General features: G+C 43.4%; 2 protein-coding genes across 3 annotated transcripts; one reads left to right on the top strand and one right to left on the bottom strand.

The window, feature by feature from the left end:
* Positions 1-231: 231 nt before the first annotated feature.
* On the top strand, positions 232-6079 carry tnnt2e (troponin T2e, cardiac). Its single transcript, XM_075471384.1, has 8 exons — positions 232-260; positions 352-412; positions 1198-1314; positions 1435-1512; positions 3708-3821; positions 3905-4017; positions 5148-5238; positions 5482-6079. Exons 1-8 carry the CDS (start codon positions 232-234, stop codon positions 5524-5526), a joined length of 648 nt encoding a protein of 215 aa, XP_075327499.1. The 3' UTR covers positions 5527-6079.
* Positions 6080-9841: 3762 nt separating this feature from the next.
* Positions 9842-21108, bottom strand: LOC142385150 (dynamin-1-like protein). Of its 2 annotated transcripts, XM_075471382.1 has the most exons (19): positions 20891-21108; positions 20199-20340; positions 19746-19792; positions 19580-19651; positions 18761-18847; positions 18295-18457; positions 17465-17585; positions 17182-17313; positions 15943-16149; positions 15624-15744; positions 15271-15426; positions 15095-15184; positions 14260-14352; positions 13957-14010; positions 13600-13689; positions 12187-12318; positions 11994-12103; positions 10623-10782; positions 9842-10544 (listed from the first exon to the last, which is right to left on the bottom strand). In XM_075471382.1, exons 1-19 carry the CDS (start codon positions 21059-21061, stop codon positions 10488-10490), a joined length of 2205 nt encoding a protein of 734 aa, XP_075327497.1. In that variant the 5' UTR covers positions 21062-21108; the 3' UTR covers positions 9842-10487. The 2 variants fall into 2 exon arrangements, with proteins under 2 accessions (XP_075327497.1, XP_075327498.1); XM_075471383.1 differs by lacking the exon at positions 13600-13689.
* Between the last annotated feature and the right edge of the window lie 119 nt (positions 21109-21227).

The raw sequence follows: 21227 nt of genomic DNA, 5'->3' as shown, positions 1-21227 counted from the left end.
TGTATTTGTTGTTTTTCTTACTTATTTTTGGAGGGGCATTTTTTCCAGTGTATCGTAGCTGCACTGTGGGCAATTCGTGCATAAAGTAGACTGTACTAGAAAGTGTTTTTAAAGCAGAATATATGCTCTCTTTCAGATTTTAAACCACAAATGACGTTTTAAGATGTTTACTTTAGTATTTTTGATATATACACATCAAAATAAAGCCTAAATGTATTCATGTGCTCCTTCATGACAGACGAATCCAAGCCCAAACCAAAGTAAGTTTTCTTCTCTTTTTAAATCATTTGAATTCTCATCAAATCGCAGCAGGCGAAGTCATTATTCTAACCCAGACATGTTGCATTTCAGGGCTTTCGCTCCATCTATAGCGGTGCCAAAGATACCTGAGGGAGATAAAGTCGACTTTGATGTGAGTGATTGATGCCATTTGAAACGAATACCATATGGGTCGTTTTCTAAGTTTACAGCTCAGGGTTAGATGAGAAGCTCAATACCCTGCTTCATGTCTAAATATATAAAAAACACCGGCAGGGCGTTGGCCTAGCATAAACCAGCACCTTTATATGTAATCTGCACTAAAAGCAACCCGACCACAGGAAGTTACAACATTCAAGTGTATTTCTGATTCTGCATTTACAGTTAAAATAAAAAAAAAAAGAGAAAGTGAAAGCCACACTGGAAAAAATCAAAGTCTTACCAAGTATATTTGTCTCATTTCTCGTCAAAATATCTCATTACACTTAATATAAGACACAACTGCCTAACAAGCACCATTTCAGCCAGATATAGGGACTTGTTTGAAGACAATACATCTGGAATATCTTGTTAAATGAAAAAGTCTTGAAAACAAATTGTTTTGAGTCATATTTCACATGAAACAAGCTTTTTTTGACATTTGAAGAGGTTTTTAAGCTAATTTCAAGATCACTTTTAACTCAAAAGTCCTAAATATCACATTTTATTTCAAGAAATCTTGACAAGCCGATTTTCACTAGTTCCATTGGCAGATTTATTTTTTGCTTATTTCAAGCAAAAAGGTCTTTTATTTGATGTTTTTCTTACTTTTTTTGGAGGGGCATTCCATTTCCAGTGCACTTTTAAGCCTTAACCTTAAAGGAATGGGTGCCGTCAGTGGTTATTCTCTTCACCATTGTGTCACAATGTGTGTGTGTGTGTGTGTGTGTGTGATCTCAGGACATCCACAGGAAGCGTCAGGAGAAAGATCTGTCTGAGCTGCAATCTCTGATCGAGGCCCACTTCATTCAGAGAAAGAAGGACGAGGAGGAACTCATCGCTCTCGTTAACAGGATTGTAAGTCTTCCAGGAAAGAAAACCAGATCGCTGGAGTGACGCAGCACCAGGCAAACAATTCCATTCTGCTTTGTCTCTGTATGTGTGTGTGTGTGTGTGTGTGTGTGCACGGTTGATTAGGACAAGCGTCGTGCTGAGAGGGCTGAACAGCTGAGGATCCGCACTGAGCAGGAGAAGGAGAGGCAGACTCGTCTTGCTGTGAGTTCCTTCCATTTGCAGCAAGAAAAAGGTTGCGTATGTCGGGGAAAAAATAGGAATACCATCTCCTAGCAACACTCCATCCTGAACTAGTGTGTCTGCCTTGTGTCTTCTTTGATGTTCTGAAAAGGCAGACTTAAATACGAGTGTGCTCACTGGCCGAGCAGCTTTAATCTTGAAATGGATAACGGTGGGATGGGGTGGTTGAACTTGTCTTTGCACTTGGAGATTACTTTTCTTTAAGTCGCCTGCCACAAAAAGCTCAGAATATTATGACTGCAGGGTGACAGCTTCTTCTTTTTCCCTCTTGACCTCAATATTTTTGAAACAATGGGTCAAATGACTGTAAAATGAAAGTAGCCACTGGCAAGCGACAGAGAAAAATCACAGCCCTGCAGAGCTGTACACTATTTTTCACCTCATCGCTTCACTTTTCGAGCTGAGAAACTTCACCGTCGTTAGCTGGCAGGCAGAATTTGCAGTTTGCCTGCGAAGCACGGGGGTACATTTAGCAGCCAAGAGCCGCATAAACAGCGCAGAAGGGCTGAAAACGGTGCTGATAGCTGTGAGTTCTGGATTTACACTCAATAGATGGTCAGAAACATGAGTCCAAAAGATACACTGGAAAAAATCTAAATCTTACCAAGTATATTTGTCTCATTTCTAGTTAAAATATCTCATTACACTTAATATAAGACACAACTGCCTAACAAGCCCCATTTCAGCCAGATATAGGGACTTGTTTGAAGACAAAACATCTGGAATATCTTGTTAAGTGAAAACATCTTGTTTTGAGTCATATTTCACATGAAACAAGCTTTTTTTTTCCATTTGAAGAGGTTTTTAAGCCAATTTCAAGATCACTTTTAACTCAAAAGTCCTAAATATCACATTTTATTACAAAAATCTTGACAAGCCGATTTTCACTAGTTCCATTGGCAGATTTTTTTGCTTATTTCAAGCAAAAACGTCTTTTATTTGTTGTTTTTTTTACTTATTTTTAGAGGGGCATTTTTTCCAGTGGGCATGCAAAACTAGTCACTAGGAAAAGCTTCTACTAAGTGGTTGTCTTTTTTTTTTTAAATCTATTTTTGTTTCCCCACACAATACAGCCATCTGCTTCTCCTTTGAAAGAGGAAATCCTAGTTGCAACTTAATGGAAAGTACAAGTGTTCTCACCGTTTTGGCTCATTTCCTCCAGTTCTGAAGTAGAAAAGAAATGGTAGAAGTCAGCAAAAATCAAACAGATAACAACAGTCAGTGTTGAAATACAATTTTAACACTGACAAGCAGCAGTCAGCAGCAAACAGTATGAGCAAACGTGTCACATAGAGATGTCATTAAGTGAAGGACGACAATGAGTTTAACTGAACTACCGTCTTTCCCGACCTTTAGCTGTTGAATAATTAGCACTACATGAGGCAGTGAATTGGACGCCTTTGCAGCTGTGTACAGTTTGAACGTCCTACTTTCTTTAGAAATGAGACACACACCATTCCTTCTGGTTATTTTCTGTTTTCAGCTTCTTCTCCGACTTCCGGGTTCAAACTGTGGAACAAGAGCACAACACAAAGGCCCGTTTTAGTCGATTTAAACATATACACACAGAAGCATTTGTATCATTTCAGTCAAACTAACTCTTTAAATTAAGCTTTTACTGGAAAAAAAATCAAAGTCTTATCAAGTATATTTGTCTAATTTCTGGTCAAAATATCTCATTACACTTAATATAAGACACAACTGCCTAACAAGTACTATTTCAGCCAGATATAGGGACTTGTTTGAAGACAATACATCTGGAATATCTTGTTAACTGACGGTCACAGATCATATGAAACAAGCTTTTTTTGACATTTGAAGAGGTTTTTAAGCTAATTTCAAGATCACTTTTATCTCAAAAGTCCTAAATATCACATCTTATTTCAAGAAATCTTGACAAGCCGATTTTCACTAGTTCCATTGGCAGATTTTTTTGCTTATTTCAAGCAAAAACGTCTTTTATTTGTTGTTTTTCTTACTTATTGTTGGAGGGGCATTTTCTCCAGTGTGTCATATTACTGCTGCCCCCAAATGATCATTAATCTTGGAAGTCCGGTCCTTTCGGATATACAATCTTTCTTCTTGACACCTCAGAAGTGGTGAGCAGGTGGTGCATTGCTGTTGTAAATCACCATGTTTTCCATCCCGTGTCACAGGAGGAAAAGGAGAGGAAGGAGCAGGAGGAGGCACGCAAGAAGCAGGACGATGACGCCAAGAAGAAGAAAGCTCTGACCAACATGACTCAACAGTACGGTGGCGTCCAGCAGAGGGTGAGTCGTCGGTTTCATTCTGTTCATTCGTTTCTTTCTCCGTGCGTTGGTGGTTTTTTATTTTCCTGCATTATGTTATGCAGCAAGATGGAAAGAAGGGAGCGAAGAAGCAGACAGAGAGGGAGAAGAAAAGGAAGATCCTGGCGGACAGGAGGAAGCCTCTCACCATCGACCATCTCGCTGACGACAAACTTAAGTAAGGACACGGTTCCATGGCGCCGTTAAGAATCCAATTAATGGCTGAATTTCAATAAGACTGAGATATTAAGTTCATGTAGACACCTTAGTCCGACTAAAATAGCACCAGAATCGGGTTCCTCGCAGTCGGATTAAGACCCCGAGATAACTCGGTTGATAGTCGCACTAAACGTGCTTGTAGACGGTGAGATTTTTTCCCGGGGTCATGACCCGGAAGTCAAAGGAGACGATATTTCTGTTGATTGTTGTTGTTGTTGTTGTTGGTGGTGAAGAGGTCAACAGGAAGTGGCTCTATTAGCAACAGCTGGAATGGGTACAGCGCCACCTATCATACCGGGGTATGACACGCTTTGTGCCTCTGATCCCATTCATTCACCGCCATATATCCAAGGAGAATTACCCTTGCTCAACTCATTCTTATTGTAATTTAGCCAATTGGGGTCACATGGCACTGAAAGGATCAGATAATTGGCTAAATTACAATAAGACTGAATTATTAAGTGCATGTAGACACCTTAATTATGATTACAATTAATTGAATTCCAATTGGCTTGAATTGGACATTATTATCTAAGTGCCTTCAGATGACATTTGTTGTATTTGGCGCTATACAAATAAAAATTAATTGAATTAATCGGACAAGAAATTGGATCGGATTAAGATCCCGAGGTAACTCGGTTGAAAGTCAAATTAAACCTGCTTGTCGACGGTGAATCAGACTTTGCGTTCTGCGCATGCTCCAGATGTTTTCCCGGGGTCGTGACCCGGAAGTCAAAGGAGACGATGTTCCTGTTGTTGTCGCCGTCAGAAAGAAACAAACAACAGTTGTTGTTGTTGTTGGTGGTGAAGAGGTCAACAGGAAGTGGCTCTATTAGTTGAAATGGGTACAGCGCCACCCATCATACCACAGGCTTTGTGCCAATGATTCCATTTCCTCACCGCCACATATACTTGGATAATTGCCCCAGCCCAAATAAGGAGCATAACCCAACTATAGCTCTAATCGAATTAATCTCATCATGATCTGCATTCCCATTTAGCGAATGAACACCCGTCGACCTTTATTTTTCAGCTTGGAATTCTATTTTCCTTTGAGAAACTAAATTTTTCTGTCTTTTTGCTTAAAAGGGAGAAGGCTAATGAGCTGTGGCAGTGGCTGATGACACTGGAGGCCGAGAAGTTTGACCTCACCGAGCAGCTGAAGAGACAAAAATACGATGTAAGTACATGGTGTGGTCAGCGCTTATTTTCCCCTCCAGCGTTCACATGCACCCGTCATTCGGATTCCTCGTGCTTTTTGACCAGCAGAAATTACACTAATTCAACTTTTTTTTATGCACACAGATAAGTGAAGATGGTGGATAAAATGTCAATAATGGTTCAGCCAATCTGAATGCTGTTTCTTATGTAGAGCGCCTCTAATGCGAGGCTCCTATTTAAATGGATGTGGCTTGACTTACAGATCAATATACTCCAGGCTCGAATCAGTGAACAGCAGAAGTTGTGAGTAACTGTTAAAGAGGAGTGTGCGCCTCTTGGTTGGTGTGTAGTGTTTCCGGCCGTGTCTTGAAGGGTGGGCAGACCAAAGTCTGGGAGCCGGACGGCCGCCGAGTAGCTTTGCAGAGTGGAGGTGAAGCAGGTTTGTGTCACTGCGGAGCTCAAACCGGCTGAAAAAGAAGATCAAGCCATCATCTAAATCAGGATTTAGCTTTTTAAAGTGGATCAAAGGCAAATGGAGCAATTATTTCAGCCCAAATATATTGTGGCTGCTGAATGAAAAGGTTGTTAAGACTGGAGCAGATGCCAGGCTGGAGCCACATAAAGTTGGATTTCTCTCTGGACCAATTACTGATGTGATCAGTTTTCGAGGGATGGCTGGTTCTGTAGGAGATGGTGACTTGGCCTAATGGACAAACTGTCCCGATAGGCATACACTGGAAAAAAATCTAAGTCTTACCAACTATATTTACCTCATTTCTAGTCAAAATATCTCATTACACTTAATATCAGACACAACTGCCTAACAAGTACTATTTCAGCCAGATATAGGGACTTGTTTAAATACATCTGGAATATCTTGTTAAATGAAAAAGTCTTAAAAACATCTTGTTTTGAGTTGGATTTCATATGAAACAAGCTTTTTTTTTTACATTTGAAGAGGTTTTTGAGCTAATTTCAAGATCACTTTTATCTCAAAAGTCCTAAATATCACATCTTATTTCAAGAAATCTTGACAAGCTGATTTTCACTAGTTCCATTGGCAGATTTTTTTTCTTATTTCAAGCAAAAACGTCTTTTATTTGTTGTTTTTTTACTTATTTTTGGAGGGGCATTTTTTCCAGTGTGCTCATGAGGCTGTGGCCTTAAAAAAAAACTGGTCAAAAGTTAGGTTTAAATGGACATGACAAGGATTACCTTTCCTGCAAAGTATTTTACAAACTGATCGCCGACTGTTTGGTGCACATCTGCATAAATCCCATTAAGTCTGATAGGTGCTGATATTACTGCCGGGCTGCAGTCTGGATGATGACACGTGAACTACATCTGAGGCATTTGCAGGTAGGTTTTATTATCTCGGTGGGACAAAAGCAGGAAATTAGTTTCCCCCCCGTTTCCAGTTTTTAAACTCTGAGCCAACAGGCCGGTAAATGCGGCTTCTGGTAAAAATAAATGTTAAATAACGCCTCTGTATCTCTCAGAATCTTTTCAGCAGCGGAAATGTGTCCTGAAAACACGCCGTCAGACTTTCTCTCCGACTTTGACAGCTCTAATTCGATCTGAAGCCACATTTTGTTGTCAGGACAGCTTCTCATCCCTCAGCCGAAGAGACGTTTTGACAGCTCGGGATGAGACGTGACAATAAAGATTTCATTTTGAGATTCCGCAGCCTGTGATTTGGCTTAATGATGAGCTCATTCAGGACTCACGTGCACGCCCATCGGGGCTGCATACCGCACCTTGCCCGGTTGAGCCCCTCTTCAGGACCACCAGGTCCGCTCTTTGGCTCAGCCGGTGTCCCTTCTGTGTCTTTGTCTGTGTTCCTGGGCTTAGCCGGTCCTCCATGTTTGTCCCCCCCTCACAGATCAATCTGCTCCAGACTCGGGTTCAGAGCTCCCTGAGGTAAGTCTCAGCCACGTTGGAGCCACACCGAAGGCCTTTCCTCTTCAGGAAACCTCCGGCGTGGCTCCTGGGTTCATCCAGTTAAAGAGCCTCGGGAAGTCTTTAGTCACATCTTTCTGACTAAAGTACAAAAACTAACTGTAACTTGCTATTTGACACAATTTTAGACTTTGTTTCTCACACCCAAGGCCTTTTAAAGTCACATAATCCTACTTGATTTAAAGTGGGAACATGTGATGCAGTCTTTGCTGAGTGGATTGTGGGCGTAGATTAACATAGGCACAAAGAAACATGTAACTTACCCTGCTGTGGCTGTAACATCCATCTGTTGGAACCAGCTGTGAACAAGAGGAGCTTCTTCTTCTTCTTCTTCTTCTTCTTTAGTTCATGTAGAATTCAGACTATTCAGGCTGTATTTGATGACCACTTCTGGTCTCTTACTATCCCAAATAGTCTTTTTGCTCCATTTTAACTCGAGTAGCAGCTTTTCACCGTTGCATCCATCACTCAACATCCGTCTTCACATTTTCCACGACAACGTTGTGGCTATATGTGCGCTTTGAAGATGGTAAAATACGTTTGAAGGGGCTATCGGACATTTCCTTTGCTGCAGAAGTTGTCAAACCTCAATAAGTTGAAGGTGAAACCGCATATCAGAGGATGTCCCTCCACGATGCAGTGCTCTGAAATGCTATAAGGCAACAGAACTGAATACAAAAAAGGGTCACACTTAAAATGTTTGACCATCTTGAAACAAAAATTAGAAGTTAATAAGTAGCTTCTCATACATACAATAACTTATAAGAGAATATCTTACATCCTTAAAGATGTACTCCACATTAGTCGTGTGTCCTGCTGAGATGTTTTAAGGCAAAAACAACCGGAGCCTTGGAGGGAAAAAAACCAACAACAAAACAACTACAGTCTGTGGAGAGGCTTAAAAAATACAAATTTAAGATTGAAAGAGAGCGAGGCGCCGGTGTTGGACCACCTGGTAAGTGTTTGTCAAATACCTGGTAGATATGTGTGTTTGTGTCGGACGCTTTGGGCAAAGGTTCAGAAAAAGACAACAAAGGCAGATCATCAAAGGTAGGGGCCTCTGTTGAGAGGACGCAATCACCGTCTGCCAGCGGTGTCCAGCTGGAAATCGTGCGCCGTGTCCTTTACTAATAGCATGATGCTTTGGTGTTTGCCCTTTTCTTTCATCTGCCGCAGCCCTTTCTTCTCACCCTCTCATTTCCATACGGCACCTATCACACAGCACTGATGAAATGTAACATTTGGAGGTAAAACTGATCCAAGTCAAAAGTTTGGACATGTCCAGAGTCGCTGTGCTGCAGGTTTTAGATGTTTTCTCTTCAACAGATTAAGTTCTGCAGCAGCCTGCTAATGATGCACTGATCTGAATCAGGTGTGTTGAAGCAGGGAAACACCTAAAACCTGCAGGACAGGATGTGGACATCCCCGAGTTAGACGGAACAAAATGATCCCCAAAGGGGGAAATTCTGTTGTTTTTGGGGACATTATTTGCTCATCTTTGGAATCTGAAGAAAGCGACACATTTCAGAAGAGGCACACTGGAAAAAATCAAAGTCTTACCAAGTATATTTGTCTCATTTCTAGTCAAAATATCTCATTACACTTAATATAAGACACAACTGCCTAACAAGTACTATTTCAGCCAGATATAGGGACTTGTTTGAAGACAATACATCTGGAATATCTTGTTAAGTGAAAAAGTCTTAAACAAATTGTTTTTGATATGTGACTCATATCATATGAAACAAGCTTTTTTTTTGACATTTGAAGAGGTTTTTAAGCTAATTTCAAGATCACTTTTATCTCAAAAGTCCTAAATATCACATTTTATTTCAAGAAATCTTGACAAGCTGATTTTCACTAGTTCCATTGGCAGATTTCTTTTTGCTTATTTCAAGCAAAAACGTCTTTTATTTGTTGCTTTTTTAAACTTATTTTTGGAGGGGCATTTTTTCCAGTGCAACTTTTCCAGCTTTCTGTTTGCTTTGCCAAATGAGCATATACTTTGAATAAAAAAAAAAAAAAATCTGTTGTTTTAGCACCATTTTCAGTTCAATAAAGGCTGAAATTGTTAAAAAAAAAAAAAAAAACGAGTAAAGGGACAGGTTCTTTCTCTCTGAAAATCATCTGATTCTAATAACTACTCAACCAATCGGGCGTCCCTAAATTGAACCCCCAAATATGGACTTTTTTTTGCCCATTTAGTGACGAAAAGCTTTTTACTTGGGGGTTATTTTTGTGTGAAAACTCGCTCAAATTGAGTCTGGAGAGAAGTCACACCACATTGCCCCTGATGTATACAAACATGTCCAAACTGAGCTTGATAAAGATGAACTGATGCACGGGAGCTGAGCTGCTAAACCTTTCTCTGTGTGTGACTTCACAGCGCCAAAGGAAGGGGAAAGGGCAAAGGCCGGGTGAGATAGACGGACACGTCGACGGAAGTGCTGAGAGGAAGCGTCTGACCACGAGCGGCGGCGGTGCTCAATTTGGTTCATCAATCTACACTTTAATAAGGACGAGGCGGCGCGCCTTTACGAAGGGTTCAACAGCAAGTTGTAGACATAAATAAACAGATTTAGGCTTTCATGTTTCTGGCCTGTTTGTGTGCTTCATTTTCAATAATCCCACCTCTCCCCACATAAGACTCCAAAGCAAGTGGGTGGCGATAAAATATTTATTCTTTCTTTGAGGATATACACAGATATGTAAACCTTTAAATAACTCGTTTCAGTGGCGCTCGTGAAGCTCGTCCACGCATTTAAATAACAGGAATAAATAAAGCTGCTGGCAACAGTTCCAGGATGAAGGTGTTGCTGAACAATACAGTGTGGCGACAATAGTGCAAAAAATTAAAAATGATGGAGGTTCAGTGGTTTCTGAGCTATTTCTAAATGAAAAGGCTGCAAAGGATGAGCTGGAAAGCATCGCTGTTCTTCTCCTAACCTGCGGCTGAAAGGCTTTCCCCAACGCTTGGTGTAGCTGCCCAAATCAGAGCTTTCACTTTTCTCCTTCTCTCAGAAGTCCAGCTCCATCCCGGTGAACCGAAAACTGCCTCTCCCAGAGCCGCGGGAGGCAACTTTAGGCTTAAACCAGACCCTGAACATTGGCATTTCACATTCTCTAAATAACATCAAGTATTTTAAATAACTTTGGCTTGGAAGCCAGTGTGACACCTACTGTAGATCAGATCAGAACCTTTTCTTTTAAAAGGTAGCAAAAACCAAAAACTTCAAGTTCAGACGAGATGACGGCGAGGAGCGTCGGTCCTCTGAGTGCGACGGGGCCATAACAGGTGAGGTCCGGCGCTCACCACAGGTGCGTTTCTCTTATCTCAGCGATCACCTGACTGGCTCTCTGTAACGCCTGTGGACGACAGCAGGAGAAAGCTAAGAATAAATCCCCCAGCGAGAGCAACGGGGGACACGGGAGGGAGCCCGTTACCTGCAGCATGTCGGCGGCCTCCTTGCGCCGCTGGGCCATGTCCTCCGACTCAGTCAGCAGATCATTGAGGAGCCCCGACTTGTACAGCTGGCCAACGAGCTCGCTCTGGAGGCTGTCCTTCACATGGTTGACCAGGAAGTGCATCACTGCCTTTGGCACGCTGCGGCACAGAGAGAGGAAACAGACCGAGCAGATGGCTGAGGACAATGCGGCAGGATGTCCTGGTGGCTGTGTTGGACCTACGAACGGAGGGGCCCCGAGGATGAACCGCCAGGTGGTCGTTCCTTTCACTGCATCGGGCTGTTAGCAGAAGCTAAATATGAACCGTTTAACCCCGGCGTGCCTCAGAGGGTTGTGTGGAGACATTTGAAGGACTCACAAAGTTGCATGCTGATCTCTTTGTGTGTTTATAGTAGGGCTGGGCGAGTTAACTCGTTATTATCGCATTAACGCATTGATTATTTAACGCCTATAATTATTTTATCGCACATTAAACCATGTTTTTTAAATTTGTATTATTTATTTTTATTATTTTTATTTATTTATTATTTAAATAATTTATGTATTATTTTTATTTATTTTTTCATTTAAAAAAAAAAATATATAAAAATTTTGGGGGAGCTTTTGTGCCTTTAATGGATAGGAAAGTTCAGAGAGACAGGAAGCAGGGGGCAGAGAGAGGGGGAACGACACGCAGCACAGGGCTGTCCGATGCGGGACGCAAACTATAATCACTACATGGGGCGCCTCGTTTTATAGGTTTTTATTATTGTAAAAGTCTGTTGCTCACAGGCTTTTATTTTGTAAAAGTCTGTTGCTGTCTACTGCGGAAAAGAAAAGAAAAGAAAGTAATCGGCAGATCCACCAAACATGGAGAAGGGTACGGAACTTTTACTCGGCCATTTTCATTTTAAAGTTCTTCCAGACGGCGGAGTCGACAGAACCAAAGTCATCTGTAAACACTGCCAAGTTGAATTGTCTTCTCAGCGTAGTAGTTCCAGTCTAAAATATCACTTAAAGGCAAAACACACAACTGATAGCAGCAAGTCATTCAAGGAAACAGACAGTGGAGCGAGGCTTCTACATAAAAACTACAGAAAGATGCTGATGTTAAAAGTGTGTTTGCACAACAAATGTTATGGCACTTTCATTCATATGGCAGCACATTTAAAATAAAGCTAAATGCTAAAAGCTGTACACTACTTTTGGATTCATTTTTGGATTCTGCGTACAAATGCGATTAATCGTGATTAATCAGGAAATTAGATTAAACATTGTAATCGTTGCCCAGCCCCAGTTTATATGTTGGTAATTGGTACGAAAATCGATTTGTTGGCGATCAAAGGTTGAAAAAGGAGCGTGTGGGTCTACCTGTCCTGGATGTTCTTGCGAACGATGAGGAAGTACGACTTGATGAGGCGCTCGATGACCTCGCAGTCCCGCTGCTCGCGTGACGACAGTTTCCTGGCAACCGGGACAGGCTGGAGGGGAAACAAGAAAGGCGACGTGTGAGTCAGCCGTTCGGTGGAAGAAACAACGGTCGGTGTGAGCAGAGTTTGGTTACCACATCCAGCAGGTTGACGGCTCCTTTGAGCGGGCTTCCGGGGCCAGAGCCCGGGGTGTCCTCCCCTTTCTTCAGCATCCCCCTCCAGGTCCCCGTCCCCTCCTGCTCACCCGGGGGTCCTGCTGCTGGAGCCTGAGACACGGACAAAACAAAGAGGCCACCGACTTAGCTTCCCTCGCTCGTCATAAGGCTTCACCGCTGGGTTAGCAGGATGGTTTGGATGAGTTAGGCCGATTCATTAGAACCCGGAAACGAATGATTCAGAAGTGGGAAAAGTTGGGAAACAATAAATGTTAACAGTCCCTGCAGAGGCTCATGCAGCCCCTGCTGAACCCTCGTGCCCAGCGGGCCCTTCGGTTGGTCTACAGAGGTAGGCCGGACTTTTTTTCTTTTTTTAAATCTCACAGTTCCTATTACTTAAGAAAAAAGACAGCGTGGTATCCAGAGTATTAAAGTGATGGTTCGGAGTAGATTCACCCTGGGGTCATTTGAACCGTGACATCCAGCCAAGTAGCCCACCCGAAGTTTTTCCCATATTGGCTGAACATCAGCCGAGTTACTGAGTTATCCCGAATATAGTATCTCCAAAATTACCACACTAAAATCACATGCCATGACACCAAACTTCTACAGTAGTACAAATATGGTCTGTACTCACATGAGGGTTGATCTACTACTGTAGACAACAAAGTATATGCTATATCCTACATGAATTTTTATGTTGTAGAGTTGTGAATTTATTTTAATAATGGAGAAATTGAGCAGCCTTGCTTTGTTGTCTACAGTAGTAGATCAACCCTCATCTTACTTTGAAGCTCCCAGATCAAGGAAGTGACGTCGACGCAGCTTTAGCTGCAGAGAAGCTATCAGGCTTGTGTTAATAATAATAAACTCCTGGACTATGTACAAACTTCCAAATGCATCGTTTTGTGAGTACAGACCATATTTGTACTACTGTAGATGTTTGGTGTCATGGCATGTGATTTTAGTGTGGTAATTTTGGAGATACTGCCAGGTTCCATTAGCGCTTGTACTAAGCTATTCGGGATAACTCAGTAACTCAGCTGATGTTCAGCCAAGATCGGAAAAACTGCGGGTGGGCTACTTGGCTGGATGTCACGGTTCAAATGACCCCAGGGTGAATCTACTCCGAACTATCACTTTAAGAGGTGGGGAAAGGGAAGAGAGGGAGACGAAAACTCTTTTCTGTGGGACAAACATTGGGTAAAACACAGCTGTCGTCAGTGCGAGATCCCTCAGGCTGAGGGAGAGCAAAACAAGAGCAGACAAAGATCATAGTGCATGCAAGCAGCCCATGCACATCCATCCATCCATCCATCCATCCATCCATGCCCCAGCACCAGGCCCACAGCCAAGCAGGCACAGAGCCAGCGAGCTGCGTTGTGTGCCCACCTTGGCACTGTCCATGTCTGCTCCAGACGCAGAGGGCTCGCCAGAAACCGCAGCTGGGCCAGCCGGGCCAGCCGGGCCTCTGCCAACAGGCTAGCAGAAATATGAGAGCAGGAATGAGGAGAGAGACAAAATAAAGGCACTGAGAAGAAATGTGGGGAGACAGAATAAAGGAGACGAAAGCAGAAGAGCCTCTCTGAGAGTGAGAGGAGATTCGGGATAAAATTCCTGGATGGAAACCGTCTGAAACATTTCACAGGTCGTCGTCTTCCTGGAGCGCTACAGGGGGGGGGGGGCAACCAGGCATGACAACAAATGAGCAGCTTTTATCATATTTAGAAGTACATTTACTCGTTTTACCTTATCCCTGGGCCCTGCAGCAGGCAGCTCTCTCATCCGGTTCCTCCTTTGCTCCTTTAAAAACACACAAAAACAGACGTGAGGCGTTGGATTTGACAAATTACAGAAAAATATGCGAGATGTTTTCCTGGAAAGATGAAAAAAGATTTCCTCTCTGCTAATTAAAAGAACATTACGTCTCTGAGCAGAAGACTTTCTGTAAGTAATATTCACATAACTCCCATTAACTATTTGTAATAGTAGATGACTAACGATTTCCTAAACGATGAGCGATATTTTGGGTATTTTAGTGCGAGCGCAGACCTCTATGTTGTTATTCATGACCCCGCAGGCATCTGCAAAGTCTGGATGTTTCGTGTTGATGTAGGCCAGCTCAATGGCAACCAAGTTGTGCACCTGTGGCAAGAAAAGAAGATAGAAGAGTTTTCAAGGGAAGCTTAAAGGGATAGTTCGCCTCTTTTTACATGAAGCTGTATGACATCCCATACTAGCAATATTATTTATGAACATCTTCTTACCCCCTGCTGCGTCCTGTGAGCAGAGTTCCAGCCTCGTTTTGGTGTTGATGAAGGTAGTCCGGCTAGTTGGCTGGGGTTTAAAAAATAAAGCGTTTTGCTTCTCAAAACAATATGCGTTAAACAGAGTAATACATTTGCATCACAAAATTGTTCTCCAGGAAAAAGTCAGATCTCACAATCGCTTGGCCCTATTTTCTCTCCCTTCGTATCACTGCCTGCTGCCGACAGCCGCACCTATTACGGTGTTTACTGCTCGGTCTGCACTTCGGTCTGCACAGCAGGCAGTGATACGAAGGGAGAGAAAATAGGGCCAAGAGATTGTGAGGTCTGACTTTTTCCTGGAGAACCATTTTGTGATGCAAATGTTTTACTCTGTTGAACGCATATTGTTTTGAGAAGCAAAACGCTTTATTTTTTAAACCCCAGCCAACTAGCCGGACTACCTTCATCAACACCAAAACGAGGCTGGAACTCTGCTCACAGGACGCAGCAGGGGGTAAGAACATGTTCATAAATGATGTAGCTGATATGGGATGTCATACAGCTTCATGTCAAAAGAGGCGAACTGTCCCTTTAAAGATGATGGCAGGTTAGTGTGCGCATGGAAGCAGAGCTGGTACCATCTCGTTGGTGATGGGGAGTCTCTTCCTCAGGAGGGAGGTGACCACTTCAACAATGGCCTCGTGCAGCTTAGGGAATCTCTGCAGCTCCTGCAGTACAGAACAATGTGAACATGTGCACGTGTGCGTGCATGTGAATGTGCAGGGGGAAGCCACGCTGAGGGAGGAGCATCTACCTGTGTGCTGTAGTTGCTGCAGTGCTGGATGATCCTCTGCATCTCCTCGTGCACCAGCTCCACGCAGCGCAGACTGGGCTCCTCCAGGCGCTTCACCTGCTTCTTCACCAGCAGCTCGAAGGAAATCTCGGGCACGAACAGGGAGGGGCGCGGGCCCTGAAGCAGGAGCAAGGGGGGGGGGGGCTTCAGGTTAGCTGGGAGTCAGGGCAATGGGAGCTATTCAAGCAGAATAAGATGCGTTTAACAGGAAAAAAAGAAGATGCATTCTGGTTTTTCCAACAATATATCACAAAAAGTGAAGCTGCTGGGACACGAATGATGTCACACTCAGGAGACAACGCAGCTGCACTCACTGTTGCGTTCCGTATGGCCGTTAGGATGTCTATGGTGCTGAGTCCTCCCAGCGGATCCACAGACTCCAACGTTCTGCCAAAAGTCTCGTGGAATATATAACAGATTCTGGCTCCACCACACCTGAAAAACAGCGGCGGGGGGATATTAGCTGTGATGTGAACCCCGTGGCCTGCGCCTCTGTCAGCTCCCCCTTCACAGAGGCTGTGCGTGCCTCAACTCACAAGTTGTATCATATCAAATGATGAAACCGGTGCTCTGCTCCCTCTGGCTGCGCCGGCTCAACAGCGCCCCCACGTGGACAGGCGCCGCTATACTCACAGCTCTGCCGTCTCGATGTATTTGGCCGTGCCCTCGATGGTGTTGCAGTATTCGGTCGCAAATTTAGTGATGAGCTGGAGCAAGGTGGCGCTCTGGTCCTCCACGGGCTCGCCGTAGCTGCTGAGCAGGGACTGGTACTGAGCCGCCAGGACGTTGATCCGTGTCTTCAGCTCAGGGAGGCAGTCTCGGATGTGATGCATCAGCAACCTGACAGGAAAGGGCAGAGCTTTACGCTGTAAATGACAGACGGCAGCCAGTCTCAGGTGGCTCTGCCAGGGATGACATCATGCGTGCAGGGAACTCTGCAGACTTTTTCACCTCATTCATATCAGCAAACCTCACCTTCCTTCCTTCCTTCCTTTGTGGTGCAGCTCATTTTCACTCATTTAAAAGTAATTGCTTTCAGTAGACGCTGCAATATCAAAATTCCAGTGGATGAGAAATGTAAATATTTTAAATTGCCTGTGTCCCATTTAATTAAATTTAATTAAACTGAAGGAGCGAAGAGAAGAGAAGAACTCAGCAGCGAGGGCGAAGTGATGACAACAGAAGCATCCCGAGTTGATTTTAAATCCCAGGAACTTCCGACAGGCCAATACAGGGGATGTAGTTCAAGCTCCATGTTCAGACGCATGTTCAATTTGTCTGATATGATGCAGAAAAAATAAGAAAATAATCTAAATCCATCAACAAAGACCTCAAGATGTAAAAAAAAAAAACACCCTCAGTTACTTCATTCTTCTGAAAAGCATCAATAATAACCCACAACTCCACAAAACCTGTGACACTAAGACTGCAGATCTCATAAACCAGCATCCAAATCCCAGCAGAACACAAGAAATACATGAAACGTCGTGAAAAATACGAGCTCAGCTTGAATTTGATGGCAGCAACACGTCTCAAAACAGCATGCCCTCAATGCTTCCTGCAGAATGCAAATCATTGCATTCTGTTCTGAGAGTGTACAAACACCATGAGACCGCATCCTGCTCAGGAAGGGACTCCAAGAAAGAAACAAAAGTACCTAAAGACCTGAAAACAGCTGCAGACGACCACATTTCAGAGATAAAGATCTAACTTTCTGCTTAAATGTCCTCTGGTCCGTTTAAAACGTTTAAACCATCTTCATGTTTCAGGGAAACAATCCAAACTGTGAAGCACGGCGGTGGCAGCATCATGCTGTGGGTGCTGACTCAGCTCCACCCGTCCTGTCATTTTACACACATCTTTTAGCGCTACCTGTTGAGGGTCCTGGCCAGGTATTTGGTTCCATTTCTGTTGGCCAGGGACGGATACTTCTTCTGCAGGAACGCGTGCTCGTCACGGATGGCGTCAACCACCGACTTTTTATTGTTGATGTCCAGCTGGCTCCTGAAACAGATGGATTTTAACAGCAGATATATTCAGCCTCACTAACATCTGATTGTGCACGCTCACTTTTACTACATCTCTAACATTAGATCCTCATGTTCAGTGTGAGCGGTGGGTCATTTCATAGTATTTAGCACTTTGTTTCTGAGACCTGTTAACTACTCCGATGAGGCCCAGCTTGACAGGGATAACTCTGCCCATCAGCACATCCATAGCATCCGTCCCAGCGTCCATCAGGTCCAGCTTTGTCACCACAGCCAGCGTCCTCCTGCCTGAAGATTCAGTCATTCACAAAATCTCAATGAGTAACGCAAAGCTGGAAGATACTGCTCGGATCAATCTTAAAGGGATAGTTCGCCTCTTTTGACATGAAGCTGTATGACATCCCATACTAGCGATATCATTTATGAACATCTTCTTACCCCTGCTGTGGCAGGGGGTAATACGAAGTGATAGGAGAGAAAATAAGGCCAAGCGATTGTGAGGTCTGACTTTTTTTGTTGAACGATTTTGTGATGCAAATGTATTACTCTTATTGTTTTGAGAAGAAACACACTTTATTTTTTTAAGCCCCAGCCAACTAGCCGGACTACCTTCATCAACACCAAAACGAGGCTGGAACTCTGCTCACAGGACGCAGCAGGGGGTAAGAAGATGTTCATAAATGATGTTGCTGATATGGGATGTTATACAGCTTCATGTAAAAATCAGAATCAGAATTACTTTATTAATCTCTTGCGGGAAATTCCTTTTCTGCAGTGTACTCGTTTACAGAAAAAAAGATTAAGTCAGGAAATATAATAGAGCAAAATAAATACAATACAATAAGACAAAATAAGATAAAGTAAAGATAAAGCAAAATTACAACTCCATACAGTAAAGTAAAATTACAACCCTTCCCATTTAAACAGTGTAAAAATAGGCGAACTATCCCTTTAAAGTTTCATCACTGTTTGGGGTCTCTCTGTCGGGGTTTCCTACCGTCAGGGTCGACCTCCCGGGCCACCTTGAGGGCCTCCGAGGTGGCCATGTCTGTGTTGGCGGCCGTGACAGCCAGGATGATGCAGTTAGGGTTGGAGATGTGCTTCAGGATTAGATCTCTTATCTGAATCTCGATGTCCTTCGGCTGATCCCCCACAGGCACCTGAGGGCAGAAAGGACGCAGTTTGGCTGAGTTTGCTTTATGGGGAAACCGAGGCCGGATATTTCTTAAATGAACAGCTTTTTGAGCTAAAGTTGCAGACTAATGAGGCTGGAGTACAACTGGGCTTTGAAACATGTGAATATTAAATACACAAACACATCGACCTGGCTGAGAAACCATCGAAAATCTTGGCTTTCGAGGCATTTTCATGGTTCTTTAACGAAGAGGAAATTTGCCCCAAAGCGCCTCGTGATCAAAGCCTCGTCTCGCAGAGATGGAAGCAGGAAGTCGGGCATGCGTTACCTTAGTGATCCCCGGCAGATCCACCAGTGTGAGGTTGACAACATTAGGGGAGAAGATCTTCAGATGAATGGGCTCATCGCTGATTCCCTGCAGGGGAACAACGATCAGTGAAGCATCGCTGGGAGCGTGGAGCTCTCACACTGCGCTCAGCCACAAACTCTTTATTCTGACCTCATTAAGAAGTAGGGGTGGGCGAAAAAAATCGATTCATGTACATATCGCGATCTTTTTATGGGATGATTTTAAAAATCGATTTTTCTCCCCTGAATCGATTATTTATATATATATATATATATATATATATATATATATATATATATATTACCCTTGTCCTGTCCAGCATTATGGCAGCAGAATTGTAATCTGAATACCGTTTATGTTAAACACATTTGCTATGCCAAGGGAAGCTTTATCGATTAATTACGTCCAGATAAACTTCATCAATTCATCACATTAAGTTATGTTAAAACTAGCCCACATTTGTGCTGTGTGGACATTTCAACTCATTTTGTAACTGTAAACTTTAAAAAATGCCTCTTTTTGTCTCAGTTGAAATAAATGTCAGCTGCTGGACTGACTGACACAGACTGATGTGCATCGTTTATGGGAACGACATTCATTCTAGAAGTACACGATTCAACTTGTTTGTTTTTTTTTTAAGGAGGAAGAAAATTGCAATTACTGATTTATATCGAATCGCAATTATCAAGACTCGTGATACAATCGAATCGTGACCAAAGCATATCGTCCCACCCCTAATAAGAAGGATATATACTTCTTTGTGTTGCCTTGTTTTGTTTTAAGCACCACGTGTCTCACCTTGTTATTCCCAGATATACGCTCCGTTTCGTTTTCAATTTCCTGCCTGATTTCGTCAAAATCTGAGTAGATCTAAAAGAGAAAAAAGCAGCAAAAAACAAAAAACTCATGAGACGGAACGAGCGGGATAATGAAGAACGTGACCCAGTGTTCCACAAACCCATACCTTATTCTTAGTGTGAAGAAACTTTCCCCACTCTTCACCCTCTCTGTCTGCGAGCCGGAACAAAACACAAGGAGTCAAAGATCAAGGTTAGTTTTCTCTCAAAGCAGGGAAGCGGGTCACAGCTGGACGGGAACTACTCCGTGCGGGAGGCCAAAGCAAGCAGAGCTAACACGAGGAGGGGGCTAAACCGGGTAATTAAATGTGAAGACACCTGTGACACGCTTCTGTCTGAGGCCCGGTGCTTTTTCACACCATGGCATCTGCAAAGGGTCAGAAAGACAGCGACAGAGAGAGCACTTTTAAAGAGGTGACGACGGGGGAACTATAAAGGCTCTCTGCGTGGTGGATTTAAAATATTGTGGGAATGATTCCTCCGTGAGTGCGAAGAAAAGGCCGAGAGCAGCAGGCAATTTACTGAAAGCCTTTTGAGACCAGAGGGGCGCTGGCACCTACCGCCATCCTCGTGCTTCCTGGAGTCTCCGGGTTCAACGTGGACCAGCTGGAGGATGAGAGGTCGCCTGGTTACCACGCCGGTGCCACGAGGGAGCAGGTCCCTGCCCACCAGGCTCTCAAGCACAGAGCTCTTGCCACTGCTCTGCAGACACAAACATAATCAAAAAAAAGAGACATGAGGTACAGGAATAAAGCACAGACATGTTTGCTGCACACCAACATGGCCAAACATGGTGCAAGCGGAGGTCCTGGTGCTGACCTGGTTTCTGGTTTAAGCCAACAGGGTCTATTGTGAGAATGAGGCCCTTAAAATGAGGTGATCAAAATAGATTTCTTTGCCACTGCCAAAGCAAACCGTGTCACTGAGAATTATTTATTTTATTCTATTCTATTGGCTTGTTTTTACTACTTTAATTGTTTTCATATCTTTGCTGCATGCTGCTGCAACAAAACAATTTCCCAAATTGGGATTAATCAAGTATTTATCTATCTATCTATCAGTCAAAATGAGGAGAGGGATTTATTTATTTTAGCAGAGCTCTGTGAAGCCTCCCTTTAATCTAACAAGTGTGTCAGGATTATTGTAGTAAATACTGCTCACTGTGAGCGTGTTCCTCTGTTTATTTCATCATTAAAGAAAGGTTATTATGCGGCTGCTAGCATGACAGCCGCTCATTCAAAATGCATTTTACCTGAGTTCCCACCACTGCTATCTGCGGGAGCTGGATGACATCCGCGCCCACGGTGTTGAACACATCCTGGAGCTTGTTCACGACGGGGATAAGAGCCTCCATTGCTCCTGGTTTCTCAGCTGAACCGAAACGATAAAGAGGGTCTGTGTCTCGTGATGGAGCCAAAGTCATTCAATGTCCCTCCGTAACCACCATTGCAACAACAGCCCCACTGGATGGCCGAGAGATTTTTTTAAGCGCTGGGAGTTGTAGTTCTCAAACGGGGAGGCACAACAACTCAAGGCGAGGAAAAGACTACGAGAGAACTGGCCACGGAAGTACCGCGAGAGTAAGTGTT

This window comes from Odontesthes bonariensis, chromosome 8, assembly GCF_027942865.1.
Source record: "Odontesthes bonariensis isolate fOdoBon6 chromosome 8, fOdoBon6.hap1, whole genome shotgun sequence".
Lineage (NCBI taxonomy): Eukaryota > Metazoa > Chordata > Actinopteri > Atheriniformes > Atherinopsidae > Odontesthes > Odontesthes bonariensis.
Note: the sequence above shows the minus strand (reverse complement) of the source record. Positions and strands in the feature narration are given on the sequence as shown.